This window comes from Larimichthys crocea, chromosome XVIII, assembly GCF_000972845.2.
Source record: "Larimichthys crocea isolate SSNF chromosome XVIII, L_crocea_2.0, whole genome shotgun sequence".
Lineage (NCBI taxonomy): Eukaryota > Metazoa > Chordata > Actinopteri > Sciaenidae > Larimichthys > Larimichthys crocea.
In genome coordinates, this window is record NC_040028.1 from 17,775,282 (window position 1) to 17,790,833 (window position 15,552).

Sequence of the window (15,552 nt, forward strand, 5' to 3'; positions counted from 1 at the left end):
TCAAATGTTGAAACTGAGAAATTGTAGTGTTATAGTATATGTGCCCATTTTGAATTTGATGTCAGCAACGTATTTTGAAAAAGACAATGGCAATAAAAGAAAAGTTGTGAGATCCCAAAAGAAAAACACCTGGTAGAACATCTCATAATGAAGGTCGACTGGCAGCAGTTAGGTTAGTAACATGAGCGGAGTTTTTCTGAAGTAAAGCTCCAAACGAACATTGGATGGCCGTGACCGGCGTCTGTCCTTCAGCCTTTTATTTCACCAAACTCTCACCAAAAACTAAAAGTCTGTCTCAGATTTACTCTTGTACTGTTTCTCTTCTTCGTCCATTAAAGTCCTGTTCAGTCTTTTTGCTTCTGTCATTATATCCATAGAGGCTAGCTGAGTCCTGTTAACATTGCCAACTTGCCCGGCTCTGGTTCTGGCACGACACCATGCTCCACAAATCCTGTGGTACAAACATAAACACTCCCCCGGTGCTCTGAGCTCACAGTCTGGGCAGCCTGACTGACAAACTGAGCTAATATTTATATTAATTGATGATTGCAGGGGGCTTCATCCAAAGCAAAACACTATCTGGTCCCTTTTGCGACCATAGCTAAATAAAATGAGTCATCTTGCTTCGTTTTACTATGAAACTAATTACATTTGAAGGTTTTCCTCCTGGAGGAACAGTGCAAGCCTGAAGCTGTTGAGAAGGCATGGTGTGACCTTGGTTTCTCTCTCTGTTCCTCAATCTGCCCACTGATGTTCGGTAATTTTCATTTTATGTTCATCCCATGTTAATTTCTCATCCATGCCTACTTTGCTTTCCAGCCCAGCTGCTCCCAGCACACCTGTGGTCTAATTGGCAGATTGATTCGGCTGTCTCTAAGCCAGGCCACCTGCAGAAAACACCAGACTGACTGGTGGTAAAATGCCACGTAGTTACAAAACACTGAGAAAGACCACGATGTGGCTTTGTGGCCAGATGTCCCCGGTAGAGACTCTGTGACAAATGATCCATTAGATGTTTGAGCAACATGAATTTTGAATGCTGTGGAAGATGAAAACCTTCCCCACACCGTGTTGAGAGAGCAGTGAGTCACCGCGCATTTCCTCTGCTCACAAGCCAAAGTTTAACTGTCTCCTCGCTCGTGTTTACCCGTCAGCGGGAATGTATGCTTTGTGTACTCAGGGAGGGCTGCGTCAGGACACCACGCCTACTGCAGCACACTGTTCAAACTCTAAGACAAGCACGACATAATATGATAGAAGCTCAAATGAATATCAAGTTTCACTTTATTGATGTTGGTGACCAAATATTTGATATGTGAGCCCGGTACGTCAGGAGCGTCCTGTGTCACGGGTTGCTTGACTGCCAGAAAGTTGTTATAAACTTCCTCGCACACATTTACACACACAAAGTTAAAACTAACTCCAGGCCTGTAATAAATCTACGTTTAAGGAGGTTATAATGTTAATTTTCTGTTGATATTTCTGCTCGTTATGATCCTCGTCCTGATGTGAATAATAGGAATATAGTTTGTGAGCAAGCTGAAGATGAACTACTGGCAGATTTGAACACATGTAGGTACATAGGTTCTTATGTGTGGGAGTTTAGATGCCTGCAGACGTGTTAAACTTGTAGATGTGAAAGGGTAGACTTGAAAACATATGCCTGGAAGTGAAGAGGGTACTGAAGTTACGGCCCACAAGAAATATTGCCTTTATCTTTCTGTGCAGATGCATATGAGTTTTATTAGAAGAGTAGTCTTGCTGGTCTTGAGTCAACTTTATAGACGTCTTTTTGAGCTGTTGGTCCTCAGAGAATAAATCCTACTGCCTCTGGTGATGTCCTGATTTGTTTCCTCTAGTCTAGTGCCATGATGAGGTTTGACGTTTGTGTCAACCCACGTTATACAATAAGTAGCCGATCTGATCTCAGATTTAACATGACAGCACACCTGACTCATCTGCCATCTCCTACATCCTGAAAATAACATGTCATTAAATCTGAATAAGAGAACTGGAAGTTAACTTTTAATAAAGTAATAAATGTGAATTTCAAATTTCAGCTTTCTTTTATGAATATCCTGGATTTTACAGAGCTGATGGACGCCTTGTAAATACAGATGTGTACCTTGTTAATACAGGTGTGTACCTTAATACAGGCGTGTACCTTGTTAATACAGGTGTGTACCTTGTTAATACAGGTGTGTACCTTGTTAATACAGGCGTGTACCTTGTTTGCGTGCAGCATGTTGGAGCTCATGTTGTTTTTGAAGACTAAATGTCGACTAGTATGGACTCAAACAGAATATTTAGTTACATAAAAACATGTTTACTTCCATCTTTTCTCAACATATTTTGACTTTTGGACTTTACGCCGCCGTGGAGTTATCGGAAATGTCTGGATCACATCCTCCCAACAACTGTGCGAGTCAGAGAACCTGTAGCTAAATCTGTTCGTGGAAAAATATATATTTTTCAGCAGATATCTCGGTCACAACAAGACTGAACTAGAAGTCAGGTTAGTGTTCATGTATGTGGTATTTATTCAGTTTGAGGAAACCCCACGATCTCTAGAAAACTTGAATGTTAGTTGGCTGGGAGTAGACTTCATCACTGATGTTCCTAAGGCTCGGACTACTTGCTGGAGTAGTAGATTTGGTGCCATTACATAAAAGAGTCTACTGCTGTTAGTGAGGCCCCATGTATCTCCATGGAAACTGAGCAATAACGTGAGCAAAACAATATATTATGCTTTATTTAACTTGGTAATTGTTGTATGATCATATGACCGCATCACTGTCGTGCCAATATTGACTGTAAAGCACACCCACTCATGTAATTATTGCTTAAAGATCAATATGTGACCAATATAAACAAATATCTGCAAACTTAATGACATTATTTGGTGCCAATTAGCAAATGTTAACGTGCTTAAAACAAAATGACAAACATGGTAAACATCAGTTAAGAATCATCGTGTTAGCATTCTGACATTATTAAGCTCGAAGCACCACCATGCTCAAACGCAGCCTGCTAGTCTTATTCCATCGGAGATCACAGAAAATGAACAGTTGCATAATAATGCAAAGTTATCTGTAAATCATTGTGATCTCCTCTATTAAATCCCCACCTCACGTCTTTAAAGGTGTCCACGTTGGCTACAATGCAGCTGCAGCTCAGCTTAAAACGCCATAATCACTGATGTCATGAAGTGCCTTCGGTTGCAAATGAAGCTGAAATGATGTCTGCCGGTTCATTAGTGCTAATTCATGTAAAGTGAAGGGAAGGAGGCGAGAGAAGAAAGGGCGATGATGAAAGAGACGGTAATGAATAAGGACTGAAGGAGGCTGGTGTGGGCTTATGCAGATCGCTCCACTCCATGCAATTTTTATTTCCTAACTTCATTTACGCAGAGCGCCGGCAGAATTTTGTCCCTCTTCTCGGTGCCTCTAATAAGCCTCTATATATTAGTTTCTGATCTTCGTGGTTGGTTTTATTGACAGCGTGGAAGGCTGTTCCTGTGCAAAACAGGTTATTCAAAGCAGTTTACTTTTATGAAGCACTGCAGCAAGATTGACAATCTGTCCATGTGTGTGTGTGTGTGTGTGTGTGTGTGTGTGTGTGTGTGTCAAATCACATCATTTTTCTGAGCAACATTAGCATCAGATGAAATCAGATCTACTTAGCATTTCCACAGCACAGCCAGAGGTGACATTTCTGCTTCACACTGTTCTCTGTGGATCATTTATCATAATCTAAGGGCCGGTGGTTCAAACTCTGGTTCCTCGCATCAGTGTGTCATGGCGTTTTTTTGGCAAGATACTGAACTGCTCACTGAGTCTACAGGCAAAAAACATTGTTGTAAATACGGACAGCTGCACACGTGTGTTTGTTACGATTATGTTACTTGTGATACTATGTGTTGTAAAAATTAGGATTATACTGTTGTGCAGATTTCTTAACTCATACAGATAGTGTGTGTCTTTTCTGTTCTTTGTATGTCTCGCATACCTCCCTTAGTTGGCCTCTGATTTACTGAGGCTGGTAGGGAGAGACAGTTATAAATTAGTGGTATAAGGACAGGAGAGACAGGCCAGGGGAGTACCATGTGGATGTAAAATATAGTGCTCATTACTGAGCAGTAAACCAACTAAATGTTATGACGTTATCTGTATCAGTGGGGAGGTGTCAGAGACAGCCCATTTTTGAACAATGTATAAGAACCTATTGATAGAGCTCCTCAGGGAACCTTTTCTCTGTAAGACTCTTGTGTGTTGCACTGTTAAACGCTCCTTCTTGTACAATATATTAAATTCAACCTAAACTTTGATACTTTGAATCCAGTCCTCCTCATTCAAGGGTTCTTCTTAAAAATTCTTGTAACACACTAGCGAGTCGACAAACATCACAAGACTTAACAGCCAACTAATATTACTGACTAGTCCAACAGCAGTCAGCCCAGCTCGGCGTCTGTCTTTCAGTCTTTTATTTCACCGAACTCTCTCCAACCACTAAAAGTCAGTCCCAGATTTACTCGTCTGGCAGCTTCTTGTTCACTCACTCTTCTTTTCTCTTCTTAGTTTCCTCCGTCAACGTCCTCCGTCATTTCACCTCTGTTATTATGTCCACAGAGGCTGATTACAAACACTAACACTCCCGCGGTGCTCTGGCAATCTAACGTTAAACGGCATGAGCTAACAGCAGCTACAGTTGGCAGCAGTTTACTTCACTGTCCATCAGAAAACTCTGTAAATCAGAGAGTTGAGGCGGAGCAGCCGGAGGACATCAGAGAGATAATTGGTTGTGTGTGACTGTAAAGCGTTACGTTACGTAGTGCAGAAAAATGGATTTAAATCTACATTTAATGTTAGAAAAGTTGCTTTAATTCATCCTGAGAGAGGAGCATTGATATCTGCACTGCAGTCCATCCAACAGTTGTGGGTATTTTAGCCTGTTGTGCGGCGTAAAGCCAAAACAATGTTTTGTCACTGTGTGCAGATAATTAGTCTTGTCGTAAGTTTCAGGTAGAGATTGAGCTTTGCTAATAGAAGTTGATAAAATGTGGGTGTTGTACTCCGAATGTCAGACTTTGGAGCCTAATTGGGAGGTTGTTAGGCTACTGCAGAGCTGTCAAATATCTACCAATTACTTGTGCTTGTAAAACTGAAAATCACTGTGCTAATTTAATTAATGCTTTAATTGACTGGCCACAAGACGAGCACATCAACCAGGTCTCTTTATGCCGGAGCATTTATTCGATATTTGTTCTGAGTTATTAATGTCAGCCATATTTTATTGACTTTCCTTTGTGTCTAGGTTTCCTGAGAGTGGCCACATCTTGTCAGCTTCCCTGAAAAAACAGAAGATTAGAGGAGGAACGACTGGAGGGAAGTTCAGACTATGCCAGACAACCCAATTATCAGCAGAACGTTACAGAAAGAGGAGCACTCTGTAGCACAATGTAGTTCTCTCTGACTTCCTCCATGAAACATCTTGGCTGAATTCACTGGCCGAGTGTCGACTGAGGGACCAATGGAGCAGGTCGGAGAGGATCTGAACCTCTCCTATCTGCTGGAACATGAAAGAGATATGATCCTGAAGGTGCTGCAGAAAGACGAGAAACTGAGGAAGCGAGAGGAGAAGAGGATACGGTGAGGACTTCAGCATCTCCATCTAAACTCGTGTTCATCTCGCTCTGAGTTTTCATCAATGTTCTCCCCTTTCTGCTCTACAGGAAGCTGAAAAATGAGCTGCTGGAGATCAAACGAAAGGGTTCCCGTCGGTCCCATGAGTTGGGGGAACGACAGTGCGCCCGCTGCCTGAAGACGTTGGGACTGATATTCGACCGCGGAGATCTCTGCGAGGAGTGTCAGCTGCGAGTCTGCAATGACTGCCGCGTTAAAACTCCCAACAGCCGCCAGTGGAGGTGCAACGTTTGTGCCAAGATCTTGTAAGTGTGACGTCTGCAGGAGCGGACTCCAGATGGTTTGGATTAGATGGTTAATGACACCACATCTGTCTCTGCTTGTCTGCGGGGGCGTCAGGTGTTTCAGTGCTCCTCTAGAAGACTGATTCACCCATTTCACAGCAGACATTTGGACTCGTCATAGCAGGAAAAGATGTAACTAATAATATTAAAGACAACATGATATTATGTATTATGCATGGTGGGGCACCACGGCCAACGGAGCTGGTCGCGGCAATTTTTCTAACCCCACTGGAAGCGTCACAGATACATTTCAGAAGCGTCTCCGCTGTGCAGTTCTGTTTTTGATGGACACTGCAAGCAGTTGCATCATTCAGCACAGAGCAGATAAAGCTGCTAAAGTTAGACACACAAATGGCGATTTTCCACATACTAAAACACTCAGAAGAGAAACAGTTGAACTATGCAGCCTACTTAAACTTACCTTATATAAACCAGGGAAGAATGACTAAGTCTGAGCAAGTTAACAAAGCCTGGCGGGCGTAGAGACCGGACCTAAACAGCGTCGAGGCCACGATGTGACAGAGACGTGGCTGGTGGGGTCATCACCTGTGCTTTTCCTGCTATGAGAAGTCAAAATGTTTATCTGTGGTGTTTCTACTAGTGGTTTCCAAACCTTTTAAATCAGGGATTTAAAAAAAAAAACACAATTTGTATTTTTTTTATTTGGATTTGTCATGACAAGTCCTAAGGTGGGGGACACACTTCACGGCTAGACCAGGTCTTTTTTCAGTGTGGGTCTACAGTGAGCAAATAAAGTCATGTAGCAGATTTCTGATGTCTCTAAGCTGAAGACGTCAGATTCTAACGTGACTGTCTTTTGCAAACGATGACATAACTTGTGTATCGCCCAAAGAGAGACATGGCGGTACATAAACAACTTTTACGTAAGGTTAACTTTGTCTTACAAAGTTTATTTACCTGAAGTACAACATTTCACAACTTTGTCTTAAAGTACACAGATGTTTCTGCTCTCTCTCTCTCTCCACCTACGCGTGTAACCCACAGCTAAAGTTCAGCAACTCAGACACAAACAGGCAAACACAGGAGCAGAACATCTGGTATTGAACAGTCCTGGATATGTTTTACAGCCTGCAGAAGACAGAAGAATACACAAGAATGACAAACATAAAACGAAACTTAACCTGTCATCACGTTACAACAGTCAACAGAAGAGTCATAGTCTGTGAACAGGTAAACCACAGAACCACCCCGTGTGCCAATTACTGGAAATGATACTGATCCAGAGAACATCCAACCAGCACAGGACAAACAAACATTTTGGCTCCTGCATCATCCATTGTTCATTAATTTCCTGTTCCTTTTCAATGATCTGATGCTATCATCTTCATGCACTAAATAAAATGTAAATAATCTAAGCTTTATCATCCCCTACCCATCTCCTTTCATACCGTGGTCAGTATGACCATTATTATATATCTAAGAGTACAGAAAGTATGTTGAGTCCAGTAATACGTGGGCGTTGTGTTTGCAGGGAGCTGAAGGTGGTGACAGGAGAATGGTTCCTTGAGGAGCGGTCCAAGCGTTTCCAGCAGGGAGTGCCGAGCGGTGACGTGATCAAACAGACAATCCTGAGTAGCCCTATCAGTGAGTTTCACCTCGACTGTAAAGTTGTTATCTAAACAGTATAGTATGTTACATGGTGAAAGATAAATGCTGGTTTGAGTGATTGATTCTCAATGTTTTTCCATGATTAGTCACAGAGACAGAGCTGACAGAAAACCCGCCAAACCCTCCTGAGCCGGAGAGATCCAACACCCCAAAGTCCAACAGAAGTGCAGTGCTCAGTGTTATGAACGGCGTCAGGAGGAAAGGGTGAGTCGTGATAGAAGCTCAGTTTATATGTTCATGCAGACACGTAGGTTTTATGAATTTACTCGGTGAACAACATGAAATATGGAGAAAGCAGAGCGACAATCATTCCAAACCACATTTGAAAGAAATCTGCAGTACGTTGAGGACTCGGTACAAATGCATTAGAAAGATCAAGTGGACGCTCATCTGATTTTTCAGAGATCCTGAATGCATTTTAAAATACATTTGATGAAGCAACACGGCAGTAATTGGATTACTCTGGCTCGCTCACATCGCTCCCCATCGTGGCTGCACTGTAATGGTTCCTGATTCAAACAAAGAAGCCATACAGAGAAAAGAGCTCTGAACAACAGATATCAGGGCTGCTCTGTAAATAAAAAATGAAGCTACGTTAGTGACTGCTGACTAATAAATAAATAACTCATCATTAATTATTCATTCAAACACAATTTCTTTAAATAAAAGAACTATAAAACATTTTTATTGAACACATTTCTCATCTGCAATGTTTAATATTAAAAGTTGTGCTCCTGCGTCAAATTTCACAAACAGTAGTGATGGACAATCATCAGATTCATGTGTCAGGATTGTGAAAATTTAAGTTTCGAAGTGAAACACAAAGAGAAAATGTTCCTCAGTGTTAGGAAATACGACAGCCTGGATTTGTATTATTGTTGTTTCGGTTTGAAAATTGGACCCAAACACAGATGGATACAAAAATGTAACTTCAGTGACTGAAGGAACAAACTCAAAATAACAAAGAGCAACTGGTGGGACCAGACAAAAACAAAGAAAATCCAAGTGAAGTCCAAACAAACAAAAATCCGTAACAGGGACGTTGACGGAAGAAACTAAGAAGAGAAAAGAAGAGTAAGCGAACAAGAAGCTGCCAGACGAGTAAATCTGGGACTGACTTTTAGTGGTTGGTGAGAGCGTGGTGAAACAACAGGATATGTAATTGGGAACTTACTCAGGACTAGAGAACAAAACAGGATACAGTGCAACCTGACCACAAAGGAGCACATACAGGACAAGGAGGGACAGGTGACACTAACGAGAGACAGGTGACACTAACGAGAGACAGGTGAAAGGAAAATACAACAAAGACAGGACATAAATGGATGTGAATTACAAAATAAAACCTAAAACCTTTTTAATTTGTAACTACAGTAACATGAGTTAGTTAGCCACAACAGTGTCGCAAAGACGATGTTGGTGCAACCCTGATTCCAAAAAAGTTGTGATGCTGCGTAAAATATAATTAAAATATAAATAAATGCTTTAAGTAATCATCAGGATGTTTTTATACCAGAAAGAGAAACTTATTGGACAGAGAACCACCCACTTAGTGGAAATAATTAACTAAAACAATAGTAATATAATAAAGTGTCAGGGTTGTTGAGTCATCTAGGGTGTATTTCCTCTGCAGGATGTAAACTGGTGAAACAGACGGAGCACAGAGACACAGCGTAATGATCCTGCAATAGTGGATGTGACTGAATATCTCCAATACACTAGATAACAGACTCCCTGTGTGTGTACATGTGTGTGTTTGTGTGTGTTTGTGTGGAGAAGGATGAAGATGGATAAAAAAGCCAACCGATCCAACTTGAAGCCGGAGAACGAAGTCGACAGCACCAGTCTCAAATTTGTTTCGGATGGGGATGCTCAAAGCGTACGAAGTGTTCGCTCTGCTCCGAGTCCACGTTCAAACAGGTGACTGTCCACAAATGCACCATGTACTGCATACAACACGGTATCCACGCTCCAGCCTTCTGTCTGCAGCATGAAGAGTTATATCTGTTCGAACACTTTCAGGCGTCAAGGCAACGTAACTGCAGTGAAACCACGAGAAAAATCAAGTGGGATGGTAATAACAGTTATTAAAAGCTCAGTCACATTGAAGCATCGATAAAGATATTTGAGTAAATCTGATTTATGCAGCCAAAGAGCCTCGGGCAGGTTGTTTCCCACAAGTGTTACACGACTATGCAAGACTTAAATGAAACATCTTCATAATCCATCCATTTCTTTCCGTTTATCCGGATGGTCGGGTCGCAGTGGCAGCAAGTTTAGCACGACGTTTCAGACGTCCATCTCCCCAGTAGCTCATTCCAGCTCCTCCTCTGGGATCCTGAGGTGTTCCCAGACTAGATGGGATATGTAGTCCCTCCAGCAGGTTCTGGGATCTCTAAGGTTGAGCCCAGCCACCCGACAGAGGAAGCTCACTTCGGCCACTTTAATCTGTGATCCTATTCTTTCGGTCACTACCCAAAGCTCATGAGCACAGGTGAGGGCTGGAACGTAGATGGACTGGAAAAAATCGAGAGCTTGATCTTGCGGCTCAGCTCCGGCGATCCAGCACAGCAACGTCTGCGTCTCATTTTTTCATGATGAAGAATGTAAATACTTGCTGTTGAGCTGGTTTCTTTCTCGTTTTCAGGGGCGGTGCGGTGGCCTTGGAGTCCTCAGGGATGCCAACGGTCCCCAACAACCTGCGTTCCAAAACTCCGGACAGATCTTCAACTCCGAGCGACAACCGGAGGGTCAGGGTCAGCAACTGATCCACACAAACACAATCACACATACTGCAACACGCTGTAGGGCAACATCCAGATTTGACAGTTGTTTTGGGTGTATTTGTTTTTGCACAAAGCCTGACGGAGCGGAGAGCGTTGCCAGCTTACACTCCAGTGACAGCACGTCTGAGAAGAAAGCTGCGGGGAATCACAGGACGGATTCAGGCACCCCGACCATTTCGGTGTCCAGGGCCTCGGTTTCATCAGGTACACACTCTCTCACCTTGCTTTGTCTCACAGCTTCGCAACATTTCTATATCAGATTCAAGACGTGTTAGAGGCGGCGATAACCAGATCAGAGATGATGTTAGAGAGTCTGACCTGTGCAAAAACCACTGACGCTATAAAGAACGGGCAGCGTATGTGTGACGCCACCCACAAGTTTCTGAAGAGCTCTGCACTTCACAGCCTCGGAGGTTGCTCAGCTGCTTTAGTACCCCCTAAAGGACGAAATGATCCCATCCTCCTCCTGTCTGAAGCAGGAGTCACGTCTGTGCCAGATGCTTTATCTTCACTGGTAACAGCTGCCGAGAAGTGTGTCAAGATTTCAAAAGAGACGTGAGCTGGAAAAGAGCCGCTGAGTGAGGAGCCCCACTTACATCCACAGATGTTGTTAGAACATATATAGGTTTTATATATGCTGAACGTGTAGCTCTGTATTTCTAGTTTATAGAAGATTCTTTTTTAATTGCCTTCGTCGGCTCATTACACGGTCGCTGTGTTTTTAAAGATGCAGCCTGTCCTACTCAAATCTCAGACAAAGGTTCAACTTAACTTTCCTGTTTTCTTTCTTTATTTTACATGTTTCAAAGAATACTTCAGTATTCAGGGAAATACCCTCCCTAGGTTGGAAGATTTATGTCTGTGTGTTAAGTACAGAGGCAGTTATTTGCTTAGTATACAGACTGGAAGCAGCGAGAGCAGTTAAATTAAATAAGGATTGAAGTTCATAGATGTACCTTCCAGCTCTACAGCTGAAAAAAACTCCATGTTCCTTAAAAGCAAAAGTTTACAGCATGAATTAAACTGTGTTCAGCTACTCTAGCGTAAATCGTTAACATATTAGGCTTAAAACACCATGACTTAATTCACATATCTTAGATTGTTCAGTGTGATACCCAGCCTTAATTTGTCCACTAATTGAAAACTACTTAAGGGTCCACACCTTTCCTCTTAATTCCTACATTAATTAGATTAATATTAATGAAAACATCCTGATGAATGATGGTGTTATCTTACATTCACTTAAAGCGTGACATCATGAATCTAGTTTCAAGTTTCAACATCGCTGTGGAAAAATACGGGACCACATGTCCAGAGGTCACAAATCACTCAGGGGGGGCGCTGCAGGTCCCCATAAAGTGTCAGACACTGAATTTTCTGCATTTCTTATACATCAATTTCAAAGTCGTCTGCTATTGTGAACATGAAAATAAAGGAAAAAAGGAAACAGAGCCAATGAGGTCACATAAATTACATTAAGGATTAAAACATCAGATCATAGACATGGGCAAAGTGTTTGGTCGTTAGCGAATGACCCAGTAGACCTCAGAGATCACTTTTGTGGATGACTGAGACTTCTTCCAGAGTAGAGTACAAAATAATTACATAATATTGATAATGTATCTATGTTGTGTGAGCTTAAAGGCCTGTGTATAAAATGTTATTTTAACCTCTCAGTAAGGACGAGGTTTCTGAGCCTCTGCAAGATTAATATCCACCAAGTGGGTTATCCCTCTCTCTCACACACACACAAATTCACACACTCTGTGGAGGGGGTGGGTCTCTGCTTACGTCCTCGGGGAACTGTCAACTTGTGTATCTGGAAAATGGCACGACGATGACTCTAAACACAGGACGATCTAATAACAACATTACAGTCCTCTGGAGTCATGAACCGAGTGATTCACTCTGCGCCATGAGCAACAGAAATACTCCACAGCAAACATTTTGAGCTCATTCACTCGGTTATTCAAATCTGTGTTTATAAAAGGAATTAAGCTGGAGGTGTTAGCCGACACACACAACCTGTGAGTCTCCGTAGAACAACAATGACGTCGACTGACAGACAGCTTGTCTGGACGGCTTATCCGTGATGTCGGTACAGTTGTCATGAACGGGGAAATTAGCTATAAAGACCACAACTGTTTTTTGTACCAGGCAGGCCCAAGGGCCCACGACTGACAGGGGCCCCAAAAAATAGGTAAACACCAATATAAAATTATGAAACCATCACCACTGAGTACATATATTTCAAATATAATAATCAAATTAATCAAATTTACGTGGTTTAGGCAGTAAAAGTTAAATAAAAATGGCCTTAGCACATTTTTATGGTGGCTTTAATCTCGCATCAAATAGTGAATTGATACTGTATGCAGACTTGCGTGCATGAACAAATCACCAGCAGTAAATATTGTGCTAGTACTAGAATTAAACTACAAGACGCAAAACAGTTGCAAGCCTTTGATTAGAGTTATGTAAAGCTTTTGATGGGATAGTTAGGTCCTAGAGATGTACAGCTGCACAGAGGGGCCCAATTAGATTTTTTTTGTCATGGGGCCCAAAATTCCTGGTGGCGCCCCTGGTGCCAGGCTGTAAACATGTTTATTTCTGCTGTGAAGTTGGACATTTGAACATGGGGACTTATGGTGACTGACTAACTTCTGGAGCCAGCCTCAAGTGGACGTTTGGGGAATTACAGTTCACTCATAGCCACAGAGGTTGCCGCTTAGTGGCAACTTTATCTGCCAGTGACAGTTGTCATTTCAACAGAAGCAATGTTTACGGCTGGAAATGAGAAACCTGTTTTTATCTATCTAAGATCAGAGCCAAATATTTCAAAAATGACTTAAATTTCGAGAGGCAAACTGCAACACTGAGAGATGGTTTCTGTCTTCTAATGTGACTCTCGGGCAAGAAAACTAATGAACGAATTTCCCCAAGAGTTCCTTTAAATTAGCAACTCTCTAATTTTATGAACATTAGCAGCAAGATAAATAAATTTAAAGTATTCCTCTTACACGGAGTGTAAATATGTGCATGTTTATGATGCTCACATGCTGTCTTAGCAGATCATCATTAGTTTTCTGCGCTCAGTGGTTTTTGCCTTCCAGTTGCTCTCTCTCTCTCTCTTCAAACAGCATCTTTAAAACTCACCATCTCTCCTCCCTCTCACCACACCAGATCACAGCCGCTCAGAGATGGACCTGTCAGCTCCTGGATCTGAACCCAGTGACGACACCTTCAGCAACAGAAGCCGCTCGGTCCCGGGGCTCAACGAAACAGTAAGCGGCATTGATCTATGAACCCTCCTTCGGGTGTAACCCCTCACACATTTCACAGCAAACAATCACAGCTTCTTTGATTCATCAGTCCACGTCTGCTTCCCTTTGAATCCATACATCTACTCTACTGTAGTGTGTCCATATTGAGCTCAGGGTCTGTGGGCTGATGTGATGCGTCAGACATGGGGCTGAATGTTAATTTCACTTCAGAGCTCACTTCAAAGAGCATGACAAGCATCTAAACGGCTGTAGGCTGAAAACAGGTGGAGGGATCTGATGGTCAGTATAGGGCTGCTTTGTCTCGGAGTGTTCATTTGCATTCAAAGGAGCGCTCACACATGATTTGTTCCCGAACCTAGTCATCCATTCATGCTCACACAAGTCTAAACCCGATGACATTGTGATTCTGTGTGTGTGAAAAGCGAGTATAAACATATTACCACTCTCCGTCCTGACTCTGTCCGATTTAATTTATGGAAGCTGGCTGCATCCACCCACACAAAGACGCCTTGGCCAGCTTCCCAGATGTCGCCTCGCCTCCTTTTTGTTTTGAATCTGAACTCTGTCGTCCGCAGGAGTTTTCTGACGACGACGTGGACGAAGACATCGACGCCCTGATGTCGGCCCACAGCAAGACGCACAGCCGACGCCTCAGCAACGCAGTGTCAACGGTACCGCCCACGTTAAAACTAGTGCAAACACGAGAACATCAAAACAGATTCTGGAAGTCCTGTGTGCTCTTGTACAGTACAAACATGGACACACACACTCACGCATGCACTCACCGTCACATGATGTGTAAGGTGTGTATGTTCTGTTATTCACTGTGTAAACATAGTATGAGCTTTAGGGCCAGGACACAGCTTGTGTCACGAACACTGAGGAAGCCTCCAGCATTTACATAAACTACCTTGACTAATAGTATGATAACATAGAGACTTGTTGCTGCATGAAACATGTATTTTAATTTAGTTTTTATCATACTATATGCGTCAAACATCTCACCTGGAGCAATGCAGACAGTTTTGCTGTATGTGCACAAGTCGATATTTTATATTTTTATATTAACGATGGATTAAATAAACAAATCATCCCTCAGATAATTATCACCCAGCTCTGCAGTTAAAGTTTGTGTCTCTTTATTTTATCTAACAAATAAATTCAGACTATGAGACACAAACGAAGATGTCCTTTTTAAAAAATCTCAATGACAACAACAAAAGACCTCCCGTCGCTTTCAAATCTCTTTCCAGTAACATCTCTTTCCAAAATCAGTGTTAACTCAGGATAATCTACAGATCTCACTGTGACCAGTTTTTCAAACCCAAAATCCAACCGAGCACGCTTCTGTCTCGCCACAGCGTGACGGAGACGTGCTCGATGTGGTTTCACAATAACAGAGAAACTGAACTGAACTGTTTAAAGGTCCAGTGTGTCAGATTTACGCAGCTCTATTTACAGAATATGGCAGAAATGCAATATACTATGAATAAATGTGTTTTCATTAGTGTGTAATCACCTGAACATATGAATCATTTTGTTTTTGTTACCTTAGAAGCAGTGAGAGAGTGAGGCGAGGGAGTTGCAATCAGAAACTACAGCACTAAGTCGTACACACTGTTCCTTTAAAATGTGATTTTTTTTTTCTTCACTTAGTTTTGTCCTTAAATTTGATTGAAATGACAGACATCGCTCAACTTGTGCACATAAAACCAACTGTCTGCATGGTTTAATTTAATATTATCACACATGAAAACACAGTTATGAATCGTGTGTGTGTGTGTGGGTGTGTGTGTGTATAATTTGGGAACTTCACAGGTAAACAGGCGAGACAGACATCCCGCCTGTCTGACATTTATCGTGTCAT

The 15,552-nt window shown here is 42.2% G+C and overlaps 1 protein-coding gene across 3 annotated transcripts in view; it reads left to right on the plus strand.

Annotated features, from left to right (window-relative positions):
- Positions 1-15,552, plus strand: part of sytl5 (synaptotagmin-like 5) — a 43,281-nt gene that overhangs the window by 18,062 nt on the left and 9,667 nt on the right. For 2 of the 3 annotated variants that reach the window (XM_027291338.1, XM_027291340.1), the window contains exons 2-10: positions 5,314-5,648; positions 5,732-5,947; positions 7,479-7,591; positions 7,702-7,819; positions 9,395-9,535; positions 10,263-10,371; positions 10,476-10,605; positions 13,585-13,685; positions 14,261-14,356. In XM_027291338.1, the coding sequence (XP_027147139.1) occupies positions 5,530-5,648; positions 5,732-5,947; positions 7,479-7,591; positions 7,702-7,819; positions 9,395-9,535; positions 10,263-10,371; positions 10,476-10,605; positions 13,585-13,685; positions 14,261-14,356 (1,143 nt within the window). In that variant the 5' untranslated portion in view covers positions 5,314-5,529. The remainder of the gene's footprint in view (positions 1-5,313; positions 5,649-5,731; positions 5,948-7,478; positions 7,592-7,701; positions 7,820-9,394; positions 9,536-10,262; positions 10,372-10,475; positions 10,606-13,584; positions 13,686-14,260; positions 14,357-15,552) is intronic. The other variant, XM_027291339.1, reaches the window with a different exon arrangement.